This window comes from Dunckerocampus dactyliophorus, chromosome 9 (assembly GCF_027744805.1).
Source record: "Dunckerocampus dactyliophorus isolate RoL2022-P2 chromosome 9, RoL_Ddac_1.1, whole genome shotgun sequence".
Classification (NCBI taxonomy): Eukaryota; Metazoa; Chordata; class Actinopteri; order Syngnathiformes; family Syngnathidae; genus Dunckerocampus; species Dunckerocampus dactyliophorus.
In genome coordinates this window covers 22153395-22174616 of record NC_072827.1, presented here as the reverse complement: position 1 = coordinate 22174616, position 21222 = coordinate 22153395, and the positions used below count along the sequence as shown (strand labels likewise).

General features: G+C 41.4%; 1 protein-coding gene across 1 annotated transcript; it reads right to left on the bottom strand.

Annotated features, from left to right (window-relative positions):
* Nucleotides 1-5940: 5940 nt before the first annotated feature.
* Nucleotides 5941-20965, bottom strand: tspan7b (tetraspanin 7b). The gene is made up of 8 exons (XM_054787644.1): nucleotides 20803-20965; nucleotides 13358-13546; nucleotides 10695-10769; nucleotides 10484-10579; nucleotides 10219-10374; nucleotides 10052-10135; nucleotides 8288-8373; nucleotides 5941-8194 (listed from the first exon to the last, which is right to left on the bottom strand). Exons 1-7 carry the CDS (start codon nucleotides 20866-20868, stop codon nucleotides 8305-8307), a joined length of 735 nt encoding a protein of 244 aa, XP_054643619.1. The 5' UTR covers nucleotides 20869-20965; the 3' UTR covers nucleotides 5941-8194; nucleotides 8288-8304.
* Between the last annotated feature and the right edge of the window lie 257 nt (nucleotides 20966-21222).

Below are 21222 nucleotides of genomic sequence, written 5' to 3'. Positions count from 1 at the left end.
TTTACAAAGTGACATGGCCAACTAGTGGCCTGGCATGCATATTACAACATTTACAGTTCACAAGCAGATCTACTGTTGCAGCTCTAATGTGGCTATTTTGCCGAATTCCTGTTCAAAAGACTCTATTGTGAAACTTTCTGGTTTTTACCAGATGCAAATGTACCCTCCTAACCCCCGGCGAAACCCACATGACCTAGGATCCGTGTAGTCAGGGCAAGCCAGCGTGAAGCGCACATCATCAAGACATGAGCCCGCGCTCCTGTCAACAGGACTGTCAATCACAAACACCAGGTTGTAGGACGACCCCTTGCACTTGTCACAAGGGATGCACGCTAGCATGAAACCCAGGAACGCGTTCCAAAAGCCTTTCTCAATCGCGTGTCATGTCAAGAGAGCTCGGCGCGCAGCGATTACAGCGGGTGTCATCATCATCATCCCGCAGGCTTCAAAGAGGCGGGAGGAAGTAGCGGAGGCGGGGGAGGAGGAGTAGCGCGACGACGTGGAGCGAGCGGCAGACAGCTTGAGTAAGGAACTCTGGCTCGTGTCATCACCAGCGCACGTTTGCGCAAAGTGCGAGGGAGGCTGGAGGCTGCGAGCGGCAATTAAGATGTGACGACACACGTACAGCACAAACACACATGGAGATCTAATGGTGTTAAAATATTCTTTATAAAAAAGGCTGAACAGGGCAACGGTCGTCATCTACATCCCTGTCATCCATCCATTTTCAATTTGGGGCAAGTAGAACAAAAAAAGCTGACATTTCATACTTATTGTGTTTTAACTTGTCTCATATAAGTGCGGCTTTTACAACCATGAATGTGTCTGCAAACGATCCCTATCCTTATCCTTTCTGTGACATGTGGGGCAGGCGGACCCTTTCCCCTGAAGTAAGCACAGAAACAGCGTGCTGCTCACAGGTAAAAAAGGTGCTTTCTGCCGGGCAAAAGCACCAAGCAAGGAGTGGCACAAACTTTTATGCCCATCCATCCATTTTCTATACCGCTTGTTCCAAACTTTTATGTGACCAGGAACGATAAACTTTTGACTTTTGAAAAATTTTGATGACTGATGCGTACCAGAAAATAGATCGTACACAAATTATCTGTAAAGTGTAATTGCACAAATGCAGTTTGTAGTTTTTGCTGGCTCAAACTTTCAGATACTTGTTGCTCATTGGACAACAAAGATATATACAGTCGTCCCTCGCCACTTCACGCTTCGAAATTTTGCGGTTTCACCCTATCGCGGCTTTTCAAAATATGTTAATAAATCAGCGCTGTTTCACGGTTGACTACTGCCTATTATTAATCAAAATATGTACATATTCAATCAAATTTTACGCATTTCTGGCCTAAATTAAGCATTTTCAAGCATAAAGTTGACCATCCATTTTCTATGCCGCTTCTCCTCATTAGGGTCGCGGGGGAATGCTGGAGCCTATCCCAGCTGACTTCAGGCGACACCCTGTACTGGTCGCCAGCCAATGGCAGGGCACATATAGACAATCAACCATTCACACTCACATTCATACCTATGGGCAATTTAGAGTCTCCAGTTAACATGTGGGAGGAAACCGGAGTACCCGGGGAAAACCCACACACACACATGGGGAGAACATGCAAACCCCACACAGAAATGCGCAAGGGAGAATCGAACCCACGTCTTCCCGATCTCCAGACTGTGACTGCGTGGCCACGAGACCGCCGTGCGGCCCTAAAGTTGACGAAATGAACTAAAATACAAATATAAGGCATTCAGAAGACGTATTCAAACACATGATATGATTGATATGTAGTATTCTACACTGGTCACTCGGTGTCGGTTATGTTACATTGATGAGACAAGAGCCACCACAGGAAGTGCTCGGTGATAATGTGACTCCCAATGCTCACATGTGAGTCGATATTACGTCTTATTTATGTGTCAAATGAGTTATTTTTGGTCTTGTAATTCTACTATATTGGGTAATACAAGTGTAAATGTGACTATAGGGGTGTCATTTCATGTCGAATATTGTTAAAAAGCATATTTAGAAAGTCTTAAACAGGTTTTCTGTGTTCTAACTATGAAAATGTTCCATTTAGAAAGAAGGCACCTACTTCACGGAAATTCACTTATCACGATTGGGCTGGACCCAATTAACCTTGATAAACAAGGAGTGACAGTATATTGTATTTAATACAAACGGTGATATGCCAATTGTTCTACTGGGGCAGTGATGACTGAGCCCTGTTAATTCTGCCAAGCAAACCAGTGAAATGAATGGGAAAAATTATAGAACAAAAACCCACAAAACAGCAATCATTATTAATTTTTTAAAAACTACAATAGAGCAAGGGAGTGATGTTCGAACCATGATGTAGTGAGGGCCAACTGTATATCTAAATTGCCTTGTTTTTTTCTTTTAGTCCATAAAAATAAAAAAATAAAAGGTAGCATTTTGATGTTTATGAAAAATAAAATCTTTTCTTGGGGCAGTTATGATTGAGCCCTATATGAACTCTGCCTAGCAACAAGCAATCCCAGAAAGATTAGAAAAACACATGAATACTGAATGTGTAAATCTATATTTCATCAGTTTAACATCCAGTAGCCTTCAAAGTGGCTAAAGGGGGGCCGAGGGGGGTTACATGGTTGTCATAGCACTATTTCACCACAACGGGGAGTGTCTCACCACAATTAATATGAATCTTGTTGTTTCGATTAATCGATTAGTCGGGAGAAAAGTGGCAGAAAAAGATATTAATTGCAGCACCAGTGGTTGGTAACATTTACCAACATACGCCTCGTTTGAGTCCTATGAACTCTGCCCAGCAACAGGTGATGTTTTTAGAAAAATAACACGTTGTCCAATGAAATGCATGCATCGCCAACTGTTTTTTTTTATGTATATATAAAAGGAAATAAATAAAATCACAAAATGTAACATTTTGGTTTATCCAGGGCTCTAAAATGGTGTTTGTTGTGAGTCTGGTTACTAACGTCTTGCAAGGAAGATTTTTTAAAGGCATCTTTGACATGTAGTTGGTGTCATAGCATTCATTGAAAATAAATATATGTTGTCATTGTAACGCTGATGATGACTAGCTGCTGCGCTGGATCTGTGCGTGTGTGTGTGTTTGTGTGTGTGCGCGTGTGCTAGAGGGACATTAAAAGACAGACTAATAGCGCTTCCCCAGCGGATGTCTCCCTCTGGCTCCTGGAAGGGAGGAGGGGAGAGGAGAGCGATGGTGGTGGGGTGGGGGTGTGTGTGTGTGTGTGGGGGGGGGGGGGGGGGGGGGGGCATTGAGCGGAAGCCAGCGGCACTCACGCTCCATTAGCGGACCCACTGCCGCGCCGCTCCGCCGGTAATTTGTGTAACGAGGTTGCAGCGAACCCGGGCAGCTCGGGCTCGCCGAGTAATAGCCTCTCCTTCCCATCATCTCGCCGCTTGCCGACCTTATTAGGGATGCAGGCCGCGTGGCTTCACTCGGTCTCGTTTTTCCTCGCTCTCTCACGCTCTACAGCGCTCTCTCTCTCCCCCGGCCGTCTAGGCGTTACGTTTTCCCCTGGAACGCCAGCGCCTCCAAGCGGAAAAAAGGCGGTACTACACGTGTTTTTCCTGCTTTTACTCCCAAGGACGTCCACTAACAGGACACACTATTAGGCACACTCAAAATGCAATGAGACAAATTCTGCTCTTACAAAGACAATAGCATGTGATTTTGTATTCCATTCTCAAATCCCATTCGGTATATTTATATCCCATATGGTATATTTATAAATGAATATTCATGTACACTGTGTACATGCAAATCAGGGGTGCACACACTTATTCAGCATGCAAGTTACAAGTCAAAATGAGCAACCTCTTACTATGAAACATATACAATCTAACCGGTAAACTTTTAAACTTTAAATACTAGGGGTGTCGCAAGCTCTCGCGATATTAAAACGTGACAAGATTCCTTGTTCATCGTGGCTCTAGACGTGGGATGATGATCAATAAATTCATCACACAATGAATGAAAATGAACTAAATAATGTTCAATACATTGCCAAGCGCATGCGTGCCCGTTTCCCTCGTCTCTCAACTCCAAACAGGCAGGAAGAGGATTCACCCTGCGCATTGGGTTCAGCAGAGCAACGGCATGAACGGAGTGAGCCCTGAGTCATACAGTCTCTTTGTCTGTGTGGATGGAGGCAGGACCAGTCGCATAATGCAGAATAGCGTAACGTAGTAGAAATGATATTAGTAGGTTCCAATATATTGTCATATATATTTTAGATTCTGTCATTGTACTTAAAAAGTCAAGTTCAAATCTTGTCTCATCTCGTCCTCGTAGACCCAATCTCCTGTACTCCAGCATATTTGCAGATGTCTTTCTTGTCTCTGCTTCCACTTGTAAAATAACTCGTTTTTATGCTGCTATCTGCAGAGGAAAAGGAAAAAGTACTGCAGCTATGAATCCAGCAGAGGGCTCTGTCTCACGTGTGTGGCTTGGGACGTCTGTTCGCCACTTCATCTTTGGCAGCGAATCAGGAAGGCAGCTTAAGGTCAGCTGACTGATGTCGTACGACATCTACAAAAGTTGCAATTGACCCACACTACCTTCGCAATCAACCGGTAGCTCGTGATCGACGTGATGGGCAACGCTGGTGTACAGCATGCCTGTAAGTTTCATAATGTGTAAAACTGAATTTAAAATGGGTTTAATGATTGGGAGGGGCATAATATAGTGTTCAATCTAATAGGCAAGCTTTTTATGGATGCATCCAGTATTTGCCATTCATGGGGGGTCTTGGACTGAGATGTACTCTATCCATTTATTAACTTTACACATGATACATGTATACATTTATTAACAGTTGGACTCAGGCAGTATATCAACAACACAACAAGACGCACGCCATATTGTATGTTAACCGGAGTAACCGTCTATCACAGCCGTCCCCCATTTGTTGCGGTCAATTGGTTCCTGCAATAAGTGAATTCCCACGAAGTAAGAGTCAGTATTAATAAACACAATATCTTCATAGTTATATCTGTTTATGACTTTCTAAATACGGCTTTTAACATTATTAGAGACATGAAATAGCACCCCTATAGTCACCTTTACACTCCTAGTATTCTTTTGTTTACACCATAAAGCGCAGGCTACAGGATCACTGCAGGGACATTAGGGACGACCGCCGCTTTAAGCATTATCATGTTAATGAGCTAACTAGTTAGCCTCCAATTTATTTATTCTAAACTTGAGAAATTGTCTCAAACGGAGTGGGGAAGTAAGACAAAGTAAGAAGCCAAAAACTTACCACTTCCACACGGAATGGGAGGATAACATGTTTTCACTCTGTCATGTCGGACATGCCATGCTTAACTCCCTGCACTGTTAGGTAATGTCTCATCACTGCAACATTACTGACACCTAGTGACCAGAATACTACATAGAACTTGTCTTTCAATATTTTTTTTTATAATAATAGTCCATAGTCAATCAAGAAACAGCGATCATTTATTCATTTTTTTAAAAAAGTGATGGATGGAGGGAGCGATGTTTGCACGACTCTATACTGAAATTATATTGAACTTATTTACCATAGTTACTTCATTAACAATTGACTTATTTCCTGTTTTCAAGGGCCTGTTATTTTATGATGCCACAGCACACTGAAAAGCACCAAAAAATGTAACATTAACAGATTTTAAAAATCAGTCTAATGGGTTGATTGGTTGACTTGAAAGTCATTCATGAAATAAATACATTTGTCATAAAATAAATCCAGAAAAACAATTTGATTAATTTATAAAAGTATTTCACTCTTGAATCAATACAACAATATTTTAAATATTGAATTTTGGTACAAAACCCTCCTATAACCGTGAGCGCAACTTTTTGTTCATAAATGTAGTCATTTATGATTCCTACCAGCAGTGAAGAAACTCTGACAAAGAAGTTCCATTTTGTCAGTTTATTGATAATAATAATAAGACCACTGATGGTGACTTTGTCAATTAATAGTAGACATTATGGTGTAGTTTTTGAGTGTCTGGCGACTCCATGTGCAAGCTGGATGGCATTACAGTTTAGTATTTACAAGTCAACAACATGAAAATCACTCAAATAAACACAGCTTCCATGGCAAGTCGTAGTATGTCCCACCAAAAAGGAAAAAAAACACCAAATTCTGACCAAAAAATGAAATAAAACACAATATTTCACTAAGTAACTTTAGTACGTCACACGAGGAAAATACTGAAATTCAGGGGAGAAAAAAATCATCCCAAACAATCCAACACATATTGAGGGAAAAAAGAAAATCACGTGGTAAAAAGCTGTAATGCCAAACTCTACTAGTAGTCTACTTCATAACATCATCGGCCACAACTATTGATCAGTGCAAACAAATACAGCTAAACAGCAGATTCACCAGTCAGCATATTAGAATGAAAAACATTACAACATTATTATAAATTACATTTACAGTACTTATCTACAGATATGATGACATGATGATGATGGAAGTGGCGTGTCGGTGCACCACACAGAACACTGCGCACTTATTGACTCGATCTGACTATGATAACATTTAGTCAATCATCTTTTCAAATGCACATCTTGAATAAAACTCACTCTTATTTCAGATGGGGGTCAAATATTTGTAGTTTAAATAATAACTGAGTAGTTTAATCAGTGAAAAAACAAATTACTATGAGAATCAAGTTGGATCCAGTCACAATTTTATGGAACAAAAAGTTGCAATTTGATGAGGAATTTGTGATTTTATTCAATATAGTCTTAACTGTCATAAGTAAAAACTATTAAATAGAGTTGTGACATTACAAGAAAAACGTCAGTACAAAAAAACATAGTAACTATTAGAAAATAAGTAAAAATATGATGAGAAATAGACGGAACGTTGGTTCGTCATTTTTGGAGAATAAAGCTGTAACAAGACGAAAAAGGCATTTTGGAAAGAAAGAAGCGCTATGACAAGTTCTATGTTGTCTGTTGGAAGTGAAGTCGTCTTTTTAATCAATTTGTACTATTATGAGAAATCAAGTTAGAATTGATCACAAATAAAGTCATATTTTGAGGGGAAAAAAAGTGTACGTTACGAGAGAAGTCGTCAGTAGAATAAAATTGTACTTGAAAAAAAAAAAAAAGAAGTCGTATATTATGAAAGATGTCGTCTTTTTGAAAATAAAGTTGTAGTAACAGAAGAAAAAAAAGCTGTGCGTTTTCTGCCTTTTCAGTACAAAGTTGTAATACCGCAAGAAACCCTACATAACGTAAGGCCATTTCAAAATAAAGTAATATGCCTACAAGAAATATGTTGTATATTGTCGTCATTTCGACAATTTAATCGTACTGTTATGAGAAACCAAGTTAGAATTTTTCTTGAATAAAGTCGTATATTACTAGAGATGATGTCATTTTGAAAATAAAGTCGTAGTATCGCAAGACCAAAAAAAAACTGTGCATTTTCCGCCTTTATTTCCAGAAGCAAAGTCGGAATGTTTTTCAAAAAATAAATTTGGATATTATGTGGAAAAAAATGGCAATATTACTTGTTTGGAGTCATAATCTAAAAAAATGGTAATTATTAGATCATTAATTAAAGAAAAAATGTGTGTATTGGAACTGTTTTTAAGAATGAATATTGTGACAAAAAAAGTCCTAATCTTAGTGCCAATTTAGTACCAAAACTTACCAATTTATGCTAGTTTTAATAATTTCACTTTTTTTTTTTTAAACTCACTGTTGGCGCTTATCCTTCCTTGTATTCTTCTCGTAAATTTCATACAGAATACTAGCAATGAGCAAAAACAAAATCTGAGATTGTAGTCCAACAGCACCCCCTGGTGTCTACGAGCAGATTGACCCAATCGTATATTCCGTGAATTGAAGGAAAACAGTGACCAATGGACAGGTGCATGACTAACCTACCAAAGCACTACTGCTACAACGAGCATCACTGATGTCGTGGTGTACAAAAAGCGTATGGAGTGCAGTCGCAGTGAGGTGACAGTGTGGTGTGTGGCACGCAAAGCTTTGTGAGTGGGAATGATGCTTTCCAGTAAGGTAGATATAAACATGATGGGATGTCAGGCAGGCAGCGAGACGGAGAGAGATGTGTGATTAGTATTAGTGGAAGGAAAGAAAGTACTGTCGTGTGTCGCTGTCTTTGTTATCTTCTCTTCATCTCACTGAAAAGACAACATAACCAATGGACCAGGGCCCAAATGTGTCACTATTGTTTCTGATCGTATATGACGTATAGCTTTTAAAACGTCCCCCACCTGCCGTGCGACGTCAGCTAGACCATCTCATACTGATTGGCTGTGATGATCCTGGACAGACAGCAGGCCAGCAACATGCCAATCAGCTGTAACACACACACACACACACACACACACACACACACCGTTAAATAACATGCGCGTATTTCACTGTTGGACTGAGCCACATTTTGCAAATTGGCAGAATAAAATCCTAATTTATTGTGGATTCGGACCCTTTTGGGAATTTTAGTAACTTTTTTTTCTCAAATGTAACCAAACTATTGTATAAAATCCACTGATCTGACAAGAAATGTAACGCATGTAATGTACAATAAATATGAACTAAAAGCTTCATTAAAAGATGTAAGAAAGACAAAGTCTCAGTACAAAATGGAATGAATAGGAAATAAAATGAAGGAACGTTCATAAATGAGAAATACATAAATTAGCTGAAAGCTTTGCTTCAAAGATAGGAAATGTATCAAATCAAATCAAATCAAATAGGCGAGCGAAAAATGTTAACAAAAGGCTTTGCTTAAAGATAGCAAATAAGGTTAATTAAAAGGAAATAAATAAGTTATTGAAAAGCTTTAACGAAACGGTACAGAATTTAAAAAACTTAAATGTAAGTATGTAAATGAATAATGTTGTATAAAAGCTTTGGTAAAAGTAACATAATAAATACAATATGCTAAAATATAGTAAAGATGTGAAGAAATGAGAAAAATAAATGTCATATGTAATGTGAATTATGTGAATTATTGAATAGCAACAATGGATATCCATGAACTAAAAGATCATATATACAAAAACTGTACGTATATAAAAAGGTCAAATACAGTAAGAAAGCACAAAAGTAAGTAAAAGAATAGATATTAGGAAATACATTAAGGGCTTTACTTAAGTATAGGAAATAAGGTCAAAGTAAATAACTAAGTTATCTGAAGGAAGGAAAATAGGTCATGTAGATGTAGGTAATATGGAAAACGACATAAAATAATAAAGAAGAATACAGTCGTCCTTCACAATATCGGGGTTGGATTATCGGTCCCTCGCTATATTGCAATTTCCCAGAAATGTATGAATAAATGATCGCTGTTTGGTGGTAGACAAGCGTCTATTATTAGTCAAAACATATTGAAAAACAAGTGATATGTGGTATTCTGGTCACTAGATGGCAATAACGACACAAAACATTGAGACACTACCTTACATTACATTACCTTAACACGGCATGAATTATGACTCCTCCTATCCCGTGTGGAAGTGGTACGCTTTTGGCTTCTTACGTTTACAAGAAACAAAGTCAAGGCTAATTGGTTAGCTCGCTAGCTAGCGGCTGTCTCAAGTCCCTGCAGCATCAAAGTTGCGCAATGTGTTGTCAACAATGAATAATAGGTGTGCAATGATGACTATAGTTGTGTTAGTTCATGTCTACAGGGCTCTAATAATGTTAAAAACCATATACTTTTTATACTATAACTATGAAAACATTCCATTTATTGATATTGGTATTGGTATTGATATATGATATTGATAATTCATTTATCACGGTCGTAAACGAGGGACAGCTATTTACTGTATTTAAATACAGAAATAAGCAAAAAGTTTTCAGAGCAAAAACTTAAAAAGACAGGACATAAATAAGCTGACATAAAATAAAAATACGAAAATAAAAACTTTTTGCTAACAAAAGACAGAAATAAGTTCAAAGAAGTCATTTTATAAATTACGAATAAGCTGAGATTTCCTTAAAAGATCCAAAGGAGATCAATTTCTTACCTGAGAGAAGGCGATGCCGAACGTCACGCCTGCGATGATGGCCATGTTGGTCTCCATGAAGGAAGTGACCAGCTCGTAGCATCCCTGCACAAGGCACACACGACCGTCATACACGCTGTTCACACAACATGCAATGGATAACAGCTCGGCATCAGGCCGCCGCTGACCTGGTGGTAAACTTTGTTGGGGGCCACGGTTGCGTTACGGAGGTCGACTGGGTTGCAGTCTGAGTTGTTCATGCAGCAGCTGGCGGGAATGCCATTGGGCGGGTAATAAACGCTGGCAAACCAACTGGTGTAGTTGTACACGCCGCAACAGCGCAGCTACAAAAGAAACAAAAACAAAAACATGTTCAGTCTCATTCACTGGTCTTTCCTCATTTGCGCTACGAAGGGATCGGTCATACATTGTAAATGACACTTGTTGACTTACTCTGCGCTGCAGGTTGTCAACAGCGCGGCTCGCCTCGTCCTCAGAGTTGTAGTTGAGCACGGCGTCGGTGTACGTCCTGCGGAAGGTTCCCTTTATCTGTGACAGGGAGGACATCATCATCATCATCATCATCAACGCAAAATCACGAGCGCTTTAGATTGACAGTTTTTTTTTGTTTTTTTTAAGTTTTGGCACCAAAATGCGCACTGACCTCGTGGCGGAAGACAAATCCGCTAATCCCCGCCACCAATTCAGCGAGGAAGACCAGCGACAGAAACATGGCGTACTGTAGAGAGAGGGAGAGAAATCTGTATGATGTGTTGCAGTGCAAACTACAACCAAAATAATAAACAATGTTAAGATAGAAATGCACGACCACAATGAACCCCATCGGACATCTCATGGATTATGTTCGTTCCTTATTGGTGAATTACCCGAGTAGGATACTTACAGTAGTTGTGACTGCCATTGGTGACTTATGGTTATGCTATGCTGCCGTGTCACTCTTCTGTATCACAGCACCCACACAGAATGGACGGGCCAAAGAAACGTGACCTGGGATTAGATCGTCGTGCCCGATTGTCTCGAGATGCAACATTTTTTACATTTCAATCCGTAGTTTCGATGCCCAGTCCGTCGCCCAGAAGAAATAACCGCAAACACCAACAAAGAAGAAGCGGCTCAAAAGTTTGGCTTAACTTCATACAAAAAGGAGTCGGCTCAATGCAATGCAATTTATACAACATCATGCAAAGGGGGTGCACGACCAACATTATTAGACACCTCCCGATTCATGGTGTACAGTAACAAGAGTACAGCCTTGATGCGCTACGTCGGAATCAGGGAAGTCAAACAACAAATAACGTCTGTCTCATGCCAATGTTACGGAGGTCTTCTCAAACCACACAACACGCTTCCGCCTTCAAAATAAGAGCAATGTGCACATCCTGTTTACTTGTAAACAAATAAGGGTGTTATAAGAAGTAGCTTACACTAACATTGAGGCAGCAAACAAAATAAAGCCCATCTATTTTCTACTCCACTTATCCTGATTAGAGCCTATCCCGGCTGACTTCGGGCGAGAGGCGGGGTACACCCCGGACTGGTCGCCAGCCAACGGCAGGGCACATATAGACTACTACTCTAGCATCATTGTGGACGATTCAAATGTCATTCAGTATGTTTACATGCAGTCAATAGTCAGGTTAAGGTCAATATTCCGGTTTCTGAAACGTTCGGAATAACCGTCCTGTATCCAAACAACAACAACAACACCGGCACGGCAGATAATGAACATTTTTGTTTGCGCTTCTGGTGCTGGTGCTGACCCACCACCAGTACTTGACACTATTGTTTCTCACTTTCTTCATGAATGGAAGGCGGGAATGTGAAGCCGGAGCTGTGCCATCCACATCCATGCTACGTTCCACAGCCCCCCCTCGGACACTTTTGAAGGGGCGTTCGTCCAAACCCTGCTCGCGTAGCTTCTAGCTCACCTTCTGATAGATTCCGCTGTGGCGGTACTTTCTACCGTCGATAAAAGACATCATGTTCCTGTCTTTCACCACACTAACGAGGTGGCTTGTTTCCTCCTCGCTCCAAAAGGGTGAGGTTTTGCGTGTCGCAATGTTTACGAGTAGTTCCTGCCAAAAACACAAGATTCCTTTCGAATAGAACATGCGCAGAACACAAGTTAATGTTCCTTTCGATGGGGATATTTCAATAGGCGGATGCATGACCCAATATTCAGGTGAGAAAAGGAGTAATATTCGGGTTTTTAAAACCGGAATATGATCACATTCCAGTTTCTCAGAAGGGTTATTGGTGTTTACATGGCCGTCCGCAACCGGGTTTTTGTTAATATTCCGGTTATGAAAGGGTTATTTGACTGCATGTAAACGTACACATTATCAGGACTATTCAAACGATTTTAACAAGAGAAGACCGGAGAGACCGCTGGCAGGTAACAACTACAACTGTTCCTAAGTTACAACTGTGTTTAGTCTCAGGTAGTAATTGGATGCTATGCCTCCTTGATTGAAAGGTCATCAACCTGTGCCCGTGTAAATAGTTAAGTGTGACATAAAACTCAAGAAAATCTACTGAGTTGATACTGAGTTGAGTTGATAAGCGTCCCCTTCGATCTTCTCAGCCTTTTCAAGTGCAGGCTGGCATAAGTCCAAAAGAACTTGACAGTTGATGACCATGGTGCAGTTGTGGGACGGGAAAGAAATTCCTGAAATGTTCCAAACCAAACTGCTGACCAAGCTGAGATCTATCAAAATGGAAGATCACGTTACAGAACTCAGGATACTTAAAAAACTGCTGCTTAAGGCTCCTTCACAAAGACATTTTCATTTAAATTCATTCACAAAATGGCAGACAAGATGACGGGGAAAGAACTTCAAGAGTTTGTTATGAAGTTTGGGGCTACGCTGTGTGTAAGCCCCCATTTTTCCAGCTTTTTCCAATGTGGCTGTTCTGTATAAATGGCACAGACGCAGAAGACAAAGTCAACACAGCGGTTTTACACCGTTGGAGGTAGGATCAGAGGAGTTGCAGATGCGGCACACAAAAATGCTGGATCTTCTGTAATGGCTTTGACGCAGCAACTTTGCTGAATCTGTGTGCAAAAGAGGCTACTGTCATGTGACCGAAGCGTGGATGTTAATTCCTGTTTATTTTTGCTATTCTTCATAAATGGCCCCAACAGAGTTGCTGGGAGAAGTCTGCATTATTCCGCCTACAGAGGTGGCTTCTGTGGAAACGGCACAGGCGTTCAGATGCTGGATCTTGTGTTACTGCTCCTTCTGAGTCTATGTAAACGAGTCTACGCACACACACGCCCCTCCTCTCCTTTCGCACAAGTCTTACCAGTTTCAGCATCCATGGACTTCCTCTGCACGTGGCGAAGCATCCAAACAGGCCGAACACGACGATGACAGTCCCGGTGCCGATGAGGACATAAGGGGCATTGGTGGAGTTGTCGGCTATGAGCGAGATGTAAGGGCCCAGCATCAACTTGCCCCATACTCCTACTGCCAGCAAGATGGCCCCCGTTATCTGGAGTGGGATCGGAAAGACGCACGTTAGAGAGCAGAAAGCAAGGGAAAGTGGCTTTTTATTCCCGCCACAGTCCTCCTCCTGCCACACGTACAGCGGGAGGAGGATCACGGTGGAACAAACGTGGGAACAATTAGAGATAGAAGATGTATTTATCTGGAGTATAGGATAGCAATCACCTGCCTCGCCTCGCACAAAAGCAACGGGGGGGTAAGAGGAGACAAAGGCGGAAACTCAAAGACTCTCCTTTGATACGCCGTGAGACGCTTTCTCCTGTTGCGCCGCTCTTAGCATTTCAAATGAAGGCAGGCGGATAAAAGAGCGCCGTTGTACGAGGAAGCGGCAGCAGTGCTCGTGTGTGTGTCGACTGGGAACGTCTTTCCTGGCATGCCAAAAAGAGCTGGGCGCCGGGCCGCCTGCTGATGATCCGCCTCCGAGCGACAGCGGGCCATGATCCTCTAACCCCTCATCGCTTCCAAGAGGAGGCAGCTTGCCTTCCCCGTTGTCAACTTGACAGGAAGACGTCTGCACAAAATGTCTCCCTCAAACCTTGAAGTGTGTGTGTGTGTGTTTGGGAGGGGGGGACATGAGGCTCTGACAGGGAGCGCCAGCAGGTCCATTCCACTGTTGGCTGTAGGTCTTTAAAACCTGATCTTATGCACTAATACATTATTCACATCCACGCTAGTTTGTGCAGGTCACTGCTTGCTGACACCATTTACACTTCTGCCCCGTTGGCAGGGAACGAACACAAGGTTGTTTTGAACGCCAGCCTTCCAACCGCCATGCTGGGATCCTAAAAAGGGATCATTGCACTTCGCTCTCAGAAGTGTTTGCACAGCTGTTAAATGCATGCATGCGTTTTCTTATCAAGGCACGTGTGCAGACAAGGACAATGAGCTCCAGATGAGGCGTGAGATGATAACACGACGAAGGCAACATGCCAGACAAAGCAAAGTGCAAATACACTGTTGCAGTAGAGCAAATATTTAAGGTAGTACACAGCATTTTTCATACTGCGAAGTGATTGTGGTCCACTACTACTGTAGATATCCTCATATAGCGGCCTGGGGGGTTTGTTTATCCCATTGCAGAGAGTACCAGGCGTTTATTAGGGGTAACGTTATTATTTGTTATTAAAACATTCAATAATTTATGATATCATGTTTTCTTGAAAATGATAGATTTACCAATAATTGAAGTAATATACTCTACCATAAATTCTGGAGTATAAACCGAGAGGAAAAAAACTGATTTGTACATATACGAGCCACACAGGTGTATAAGCCGCACGTGTCCATGTCATAAGATGGCATATTGTGTTGCGCACGAGTCCATGAAGACCAGGCAGATCTTTATTTGACAGGAGCCAATCATGAGCTGTGAAAAAAAACTCATGATGAGCTTGTCAACCCATTGGGAATCGCAGGAGGTCATTACTCAATACAACAGTTTGACTCAGGGTGTCATCTGACAAACGACACTAAACTCATCACACAGCAACTTAACACTCAAAAGGCATACCTAATAAATATACAAACATGTACCAATACAAATTTAAAATGACAAATTGAAGAAATTAAATAATGAAAGTTGTCCCATAATGCATTTCATTTGAGCAAAGCATTTCATTAGAGGCCAAGCAGCCTAGAAAAATGGCTGGATGGTGCTGCAATGCAGCATCTGTCCACCAGAGGGAGCCATATGAGCCCAGAGGAGAAGTGTTTGTTTTTATTATAATTACGGTAATTATAATTATTACGGTAATTATAATTACGGTACTTACATAAAGTGAGGGATATGTGGTTTTTGGATGAAATTTAAGGATGAACCAAATTAACCTTTGCAGGTGACCTTCATTTAACCTCTATACAACGCACATGTCCAGTTGTTCAGTATTTCACTACTTTTTGCAAAACTTGATGTTTACAAACAAGAAGCTGAATGGCAAAATTCACAGCAAATGTGTGATCAATGAATCGACCGACCCGAAAGCTGAATATCCCTAACTTTGTGTGAGTAGTGGATGCTACAGTTGAATACATTTTGAATATCATTCTATAATACAGTGGAACCTTGGTTAGCGTCATTAGTCCGTTCCAGAAGATCAGACTCGAACCAAAACATACTCTTAAGTGAATCAATTTTTCCCATAAAAAAGAATGTACATAAAATTAATCCGTTCCAGAAAGCCAAAAATGTTAACACAAAACGCGTTTTTATAGTTTTACAATGATAGTTTTATGTGCAGAAAACAATTCAAAATCACCTCTCTGCAAAATAACGCAAAATGGAGCCAAATAAAGTTGCAAGTGCCAGCATTTTGATAAAGATAAAAATGTGTTTCATGTTAACACTTTTGAGACATGTGGTGTAACTGTGTTAGTTAGCAACCAACTACAGAGTCAACATTTTATTTTTTCCCAAATTCCGTTTGATTTTTTCCTAAATTCCATTTTTTTTCTTTTTACACTTATTTTATCAGCATAGATTGTGTGTTTTCCTGTGTCAGTAAACAAAATGACATTCCATATATTGATGTCATTCATCACTGGACTCTTTTGCCCAGTATTTTTCTGACTTTTCATTGCTACAATCATATCCATACTTGTGGTTAAAGAAGATGCAGTTGTAGATGCAATTGCAATCGTTTTATTAATGCAAGCTATATGTATATTTTTTTAAAGACCTTATTTTATTACTACGATTAGACAGGATGTGCACCGCTCTTATTTTGAAGGCCGGAAGTGTGGTGTGTGTTGAAAATGTATTTCGACTGTTGCTAAGTGAGATAGCTAGCTGGGTGCCTCTTGCAGCCAATTCCGTGTTTCTGTTAAGCCAAAAGCCCTAGGTAATTACTATCCGGTTTGTTTGTTCCTCAGGAACAAATAGGCATCAACTTGAAGTGCGTTTGAAGTCAGCAATGTCCCAACTCTTTCTGCTGAGGACCGCATACGGAAAAACGTAACAATACAAAGAGCACTTTGACATTCTTCAGCCACATCTCATCTTTTTGTTATGGCTAACAAAAATAGTCTATAATTTAGTTTTCTTTTAAAATATGCTGTGGCCCAATGAACAAACTCTGGGTATCAAATTTTGGACACGGCGTCTATTATGTAGTATATTGTTCTCGGCAAAGGTGTACTGGTGGAGCACCTCTCCCTCTCGATAATGATGCACTCACTGTTTATGGCCTGCATGATTAGCGATAAATTGTTTCCTCTGTTTCTTCCTCACCGGTGCGTGGCGGATTGCCCTTGTTGGAGTGTTCATTTGGGAGAACCTAAGGATAATCAAGTCCAAGAGGATACAAGGGCTTCTCAACTTATGTCGGTTTCTGAATTCCAAACAGCTTCAGACCCCCTCCCCCTGACTTTTGTTTGTAATTCACCACCACGCGGCCATCCTGGTCAGGGTGTAGAGTTTAAATGAGGTCAACTCTTGAGTTTCTTTCCCGGGCCTCCTAATAAAGAAGCAGAAGGTGCCATGACAAAATGTGCTGGCGAGGACGCAACGCACCACCTGCTCCATCCATGCGAGGTGCACGACGACCAACCAGCTATTCACGCCGGAGACGTTATTTGCCACGACAAGCTGATGACAGTGAAAAGCAAGGCCCGGCGACAAGGCCTCACAGCTCGCCGCCTCTCGACCTCCCCGGGTCAGAAAAACGAGCCACTGACAGTGAGATCTCCAGATACACGAAACCCGAAGCTGCCGCAGACGTCTCGCAGGGCTAATACCGACTAAATATAAAAGGTTGGGCTCTTGGTGACAGGGACACATGCCTTGTGTGGAGTCCAGCACGTCTTTGTCAAGCCAAACTATGCCTGCTCACATTTAGGAGAGTCAGTACTGTGGTTGTCCCTGCTCATCAAAGTCTGGAATCTACATTGTTGCTTGCGCTTACATGATATTTGCATGAGAAATACATTCTTTTTAAATACCGAATATCAACAACCACAAAACGTATGAGATCTGAGTTCTATGACTTACATACATGCATCTAGTTACACTTATACTGTATGTATTGATCCAAAAACATGTACCTGTATCTCTACAATCCCACATACGTGCATGTACAGACTTTTATTTTACAAGTGCAGACAAATAGAAAGTAGCCAGGATACGTGTTTAAATACATAATCATATAACCTGTCAATATTCACTGAAATATGCTCATAATTCTGTCAGTTTGACTTCACTTAAAGGGATAATTCTGATTTTTTGACATGAAGTTGTATGACATCCCCATCAGCAGTGTAGTGCATCAATGGTGACTTACCCCCCACTTCGTGGTCACCCGTGAACCGAGTTCTGGTCGGATTTCGGTGACGAGGAACGTAGTTCCGGTTAGTTGGTGGGGCCACTTAAGGACAAAGTTTGGCTTCTCAAAACAACATGCGTTCAAAAGAGGAACACATTTGCATCACAGAAATGCCTCCTCGAAAAAAATCAGACCTCACAGTCGCTCGGTGTTACTTTCTCTCTCGTTGTATCCCTGAGCGCTGTCGGCTGTCCATTGTTGTGCATGTGTCCCACAGCGGATGAAGACTGCTGAAGACTCACTGCAACATGAGACTCTCGCATTGCCGTGGTCTTCCTCGCATGTGGAATACATACTCTTTTGATGGCATCTTGTTTTGAGAAGCAAACTCTTTAAGTGGCCCCAGCAACTAACCGGAAGTACGTTCCTCATCACTGAAATCCGACCAGAACTGGGCTCACAAGAAGGAGTGGGGGGGTAAATCACCTCTGATGTACTACACTGCTGATGGGGATGTAATACAACTTAATGTCAAAAAAAACAAACTATCCCTTTGACAGTTTAAGATGGAAACTGCCCCCTGTGCATTGATAGGCAATCCATTCCACTTGTTTATATGGAGAACACCTACACCAATGTAGTCCAGTCCATGTTTTCCATGCTACCATTCAGAAGCTTCTGCTGTGTTGTGCTTCTGATTAGCACAGACAGCCCCTGAGAACGGTGCAAGAATACACAAGAATCGATATCAGAGCTTATCAGAACATACCAGGATGCAGCATACTTGAGCAGATGCTTTGGTAAACCGTGTTTGCGGTGGCAGGAGGGGACGTGGTAGGCTGTCAAAACACGAATGAGGGGTGGCAGGAATGTAAAAAAACGCAGAAAAAGGCAGTATGATGACCCGGATGAATGACAATAATCACAAGCATAATAGATAGTGGGGATGAACGAGTATCCGCAAAAAACCTGTCCGGGGTGGAGGCACTGCCTGCCAATTGCACTGTGTACGTTACGAAACAAGTTCACCAACTAACTTTAAATATCATACAAACCCTAATAGAGGCCAGCTGAGGAAAAATGAGTCTAAAGGGTTAAGAGTTACAAAGTGAATAAGAAAATCCACTTCATGTCTTTCTTTATCTTCCTGTTTATTTACACATGCACATTATAAAAGCCGTTTTTATGATGTTCGGAGTGTCCCTGAATGCATCTCGCGTTCTTGTAGTGACAATGATGAAGTGTCGTTCCCAGGATGGACGAACTAGAGACGTGTGTGAGTTGGAATAGCATATGGTGGTATATGGTGTTGGAATTGGACTGCTGTTGATGTGTTCAGGTCAGAATCAAGTTATGAAACAGTGTCTGACTCTGTATGACTGTGGGGATGCTTCGAAGCATCTTCCGTCATAAGAGAGGCGTGCTTGCTCTGGTTCGCACGTGTTAATGACACAAACAAATCTAACGTACTCAATCAAATAAATTTGTTACTGCCGTTAACACATTCTTTTTGACAGCCCTACTATAATTATAATTATAATAATAGTAATTCGGACTGCGACCCCAAGATCTCAGTGTCTTGCACTGGAAGCGCAGACCATTGTAAAGAGTCCAAATGTGCCGTCTTATTCTCTTATTGGTGATTTTGCTACAATTTCCTATATAGCGCCCTGTTGTTTTAAAATATACACATTCGTCCCTTGTTTATCGCGGTTAATTGGTTCCAAACCCGACTGCAGTAAGTGAATTTCCGCAAAGTAGGATTCAATATTAATAAATGAAATATTTTCATAGAGCATAGAAAACATGTTTATTACTTTCTAAATATGTTTTACCATGATGAGAGCCACGTAAGCATGAAATAACACCTTTCCACTCCTTCGTTGTTTACTCCAAATTGCAACTGCGCAGACTACGGGATCACTGCAGGGACACACACTTCAAACGAAGTGGGGAAGAAAGACAAAATAAGTTGCCAAAAGCTTACCACTTCCACATGGAACAGGATGAGAACTTATTGTCACTATCATGTCGGACATGCCACGGCTATGACGTCAGTGTATGCATGCTATATCCAGTGTGAGGGTAATGTGATGTAATGTGTCTCATCAATGTTTTGTGTTATTACTGACACCTAGCGGCCAGAATACTACATATAACTTGTATTTCAATATTTTTTGGCTACTAATGGGCCATAGTCAACCACGAAACAGCAATCATTTATGTTTTAAAAAGCGCGATAGTGAGGAAGTGACATTCGAACTGCAATCTCTTCTTGTACTCGTGAATACGGTATTATGAAAGCACCTTCTGTTTTTCTGCACATCTAATTTTGCTGTATGCAATACAATGACCATTGCGGCTTCAATCTTAAATACATTTACAAACACACACACATATATATATATATATTTTTTTTTATTTTATTTTATTTTTATATATATATATAAATTACACACATACACACACGTGAGCTATATAGCCTGGGGGCTGTGTCCCCCCGTTTTTAAAAACTAGTGACGCCCCTGGTTCATACGTTCTAGTCGCATGCATGCATCTTACGGTACCTAGCGTCATAATATACCTATGGTAACACGCTAAATATAGCTCCATGTGTGACCGAACAACGTACCGTAGCTAAAGTGCGGCTGAGGCTGAAAGCATCAGGCCTGTCAGTCTCGCCTGCCCCGTTAGAAACGTCATGTGTTGACTTGCACGGTTGCGGTGATGACGTCTCCCCTTCGTTGGGGCCGTGTGAACAGAGCCTCACTTGACGCCCAAATTATGGTGAGCCTCACGGCGAATGCGGGCCTGCCTCCATTAAGGAGATGGCGGTCACTCGTTTTAACATCCAAACAATCGCTGATGCTGCGACTGGCCGTCCATCATATGCATCCTCATCACCACCACCATTATACACACGCACACTAAAAACAGCACCGCCACCATCATCATACATCAACAGTCGTTTAGGTCGTTCACTCACCCAGAAAACGAAGGAATAGACGATGAGGAGTGTTTTAAGGCAGGTGATGACAGGTTTAGTCTCCATGATGTCTACTGACGGCGGCTGAAACAAACACTCGCAAATAAAACGTCGCAGCCACGCGCTGCTGCAGCCTTCACAGCGTCACGAGTGCAGTGCCTCACTGCAGCCAGCAGGGGGAGCCCACCGCCGCACCACTGCAGTTTGGGTGAGCATAAAAGCGACAATTGAAGCGTGCCAAGACAAAATATTAAATGTTTTCATGATTTCAGTTGCTCAGTTCATCCACCATGTTGATAACCACAGAAGACAAATACATTTTTTATGACATTTTATTTAATTAATGTAAAAAACGCGAGGGTAACAGGGTGAACACAGCAGTAACAGTGTGGGCAACATGTAACAGGGTGAACATGTTAC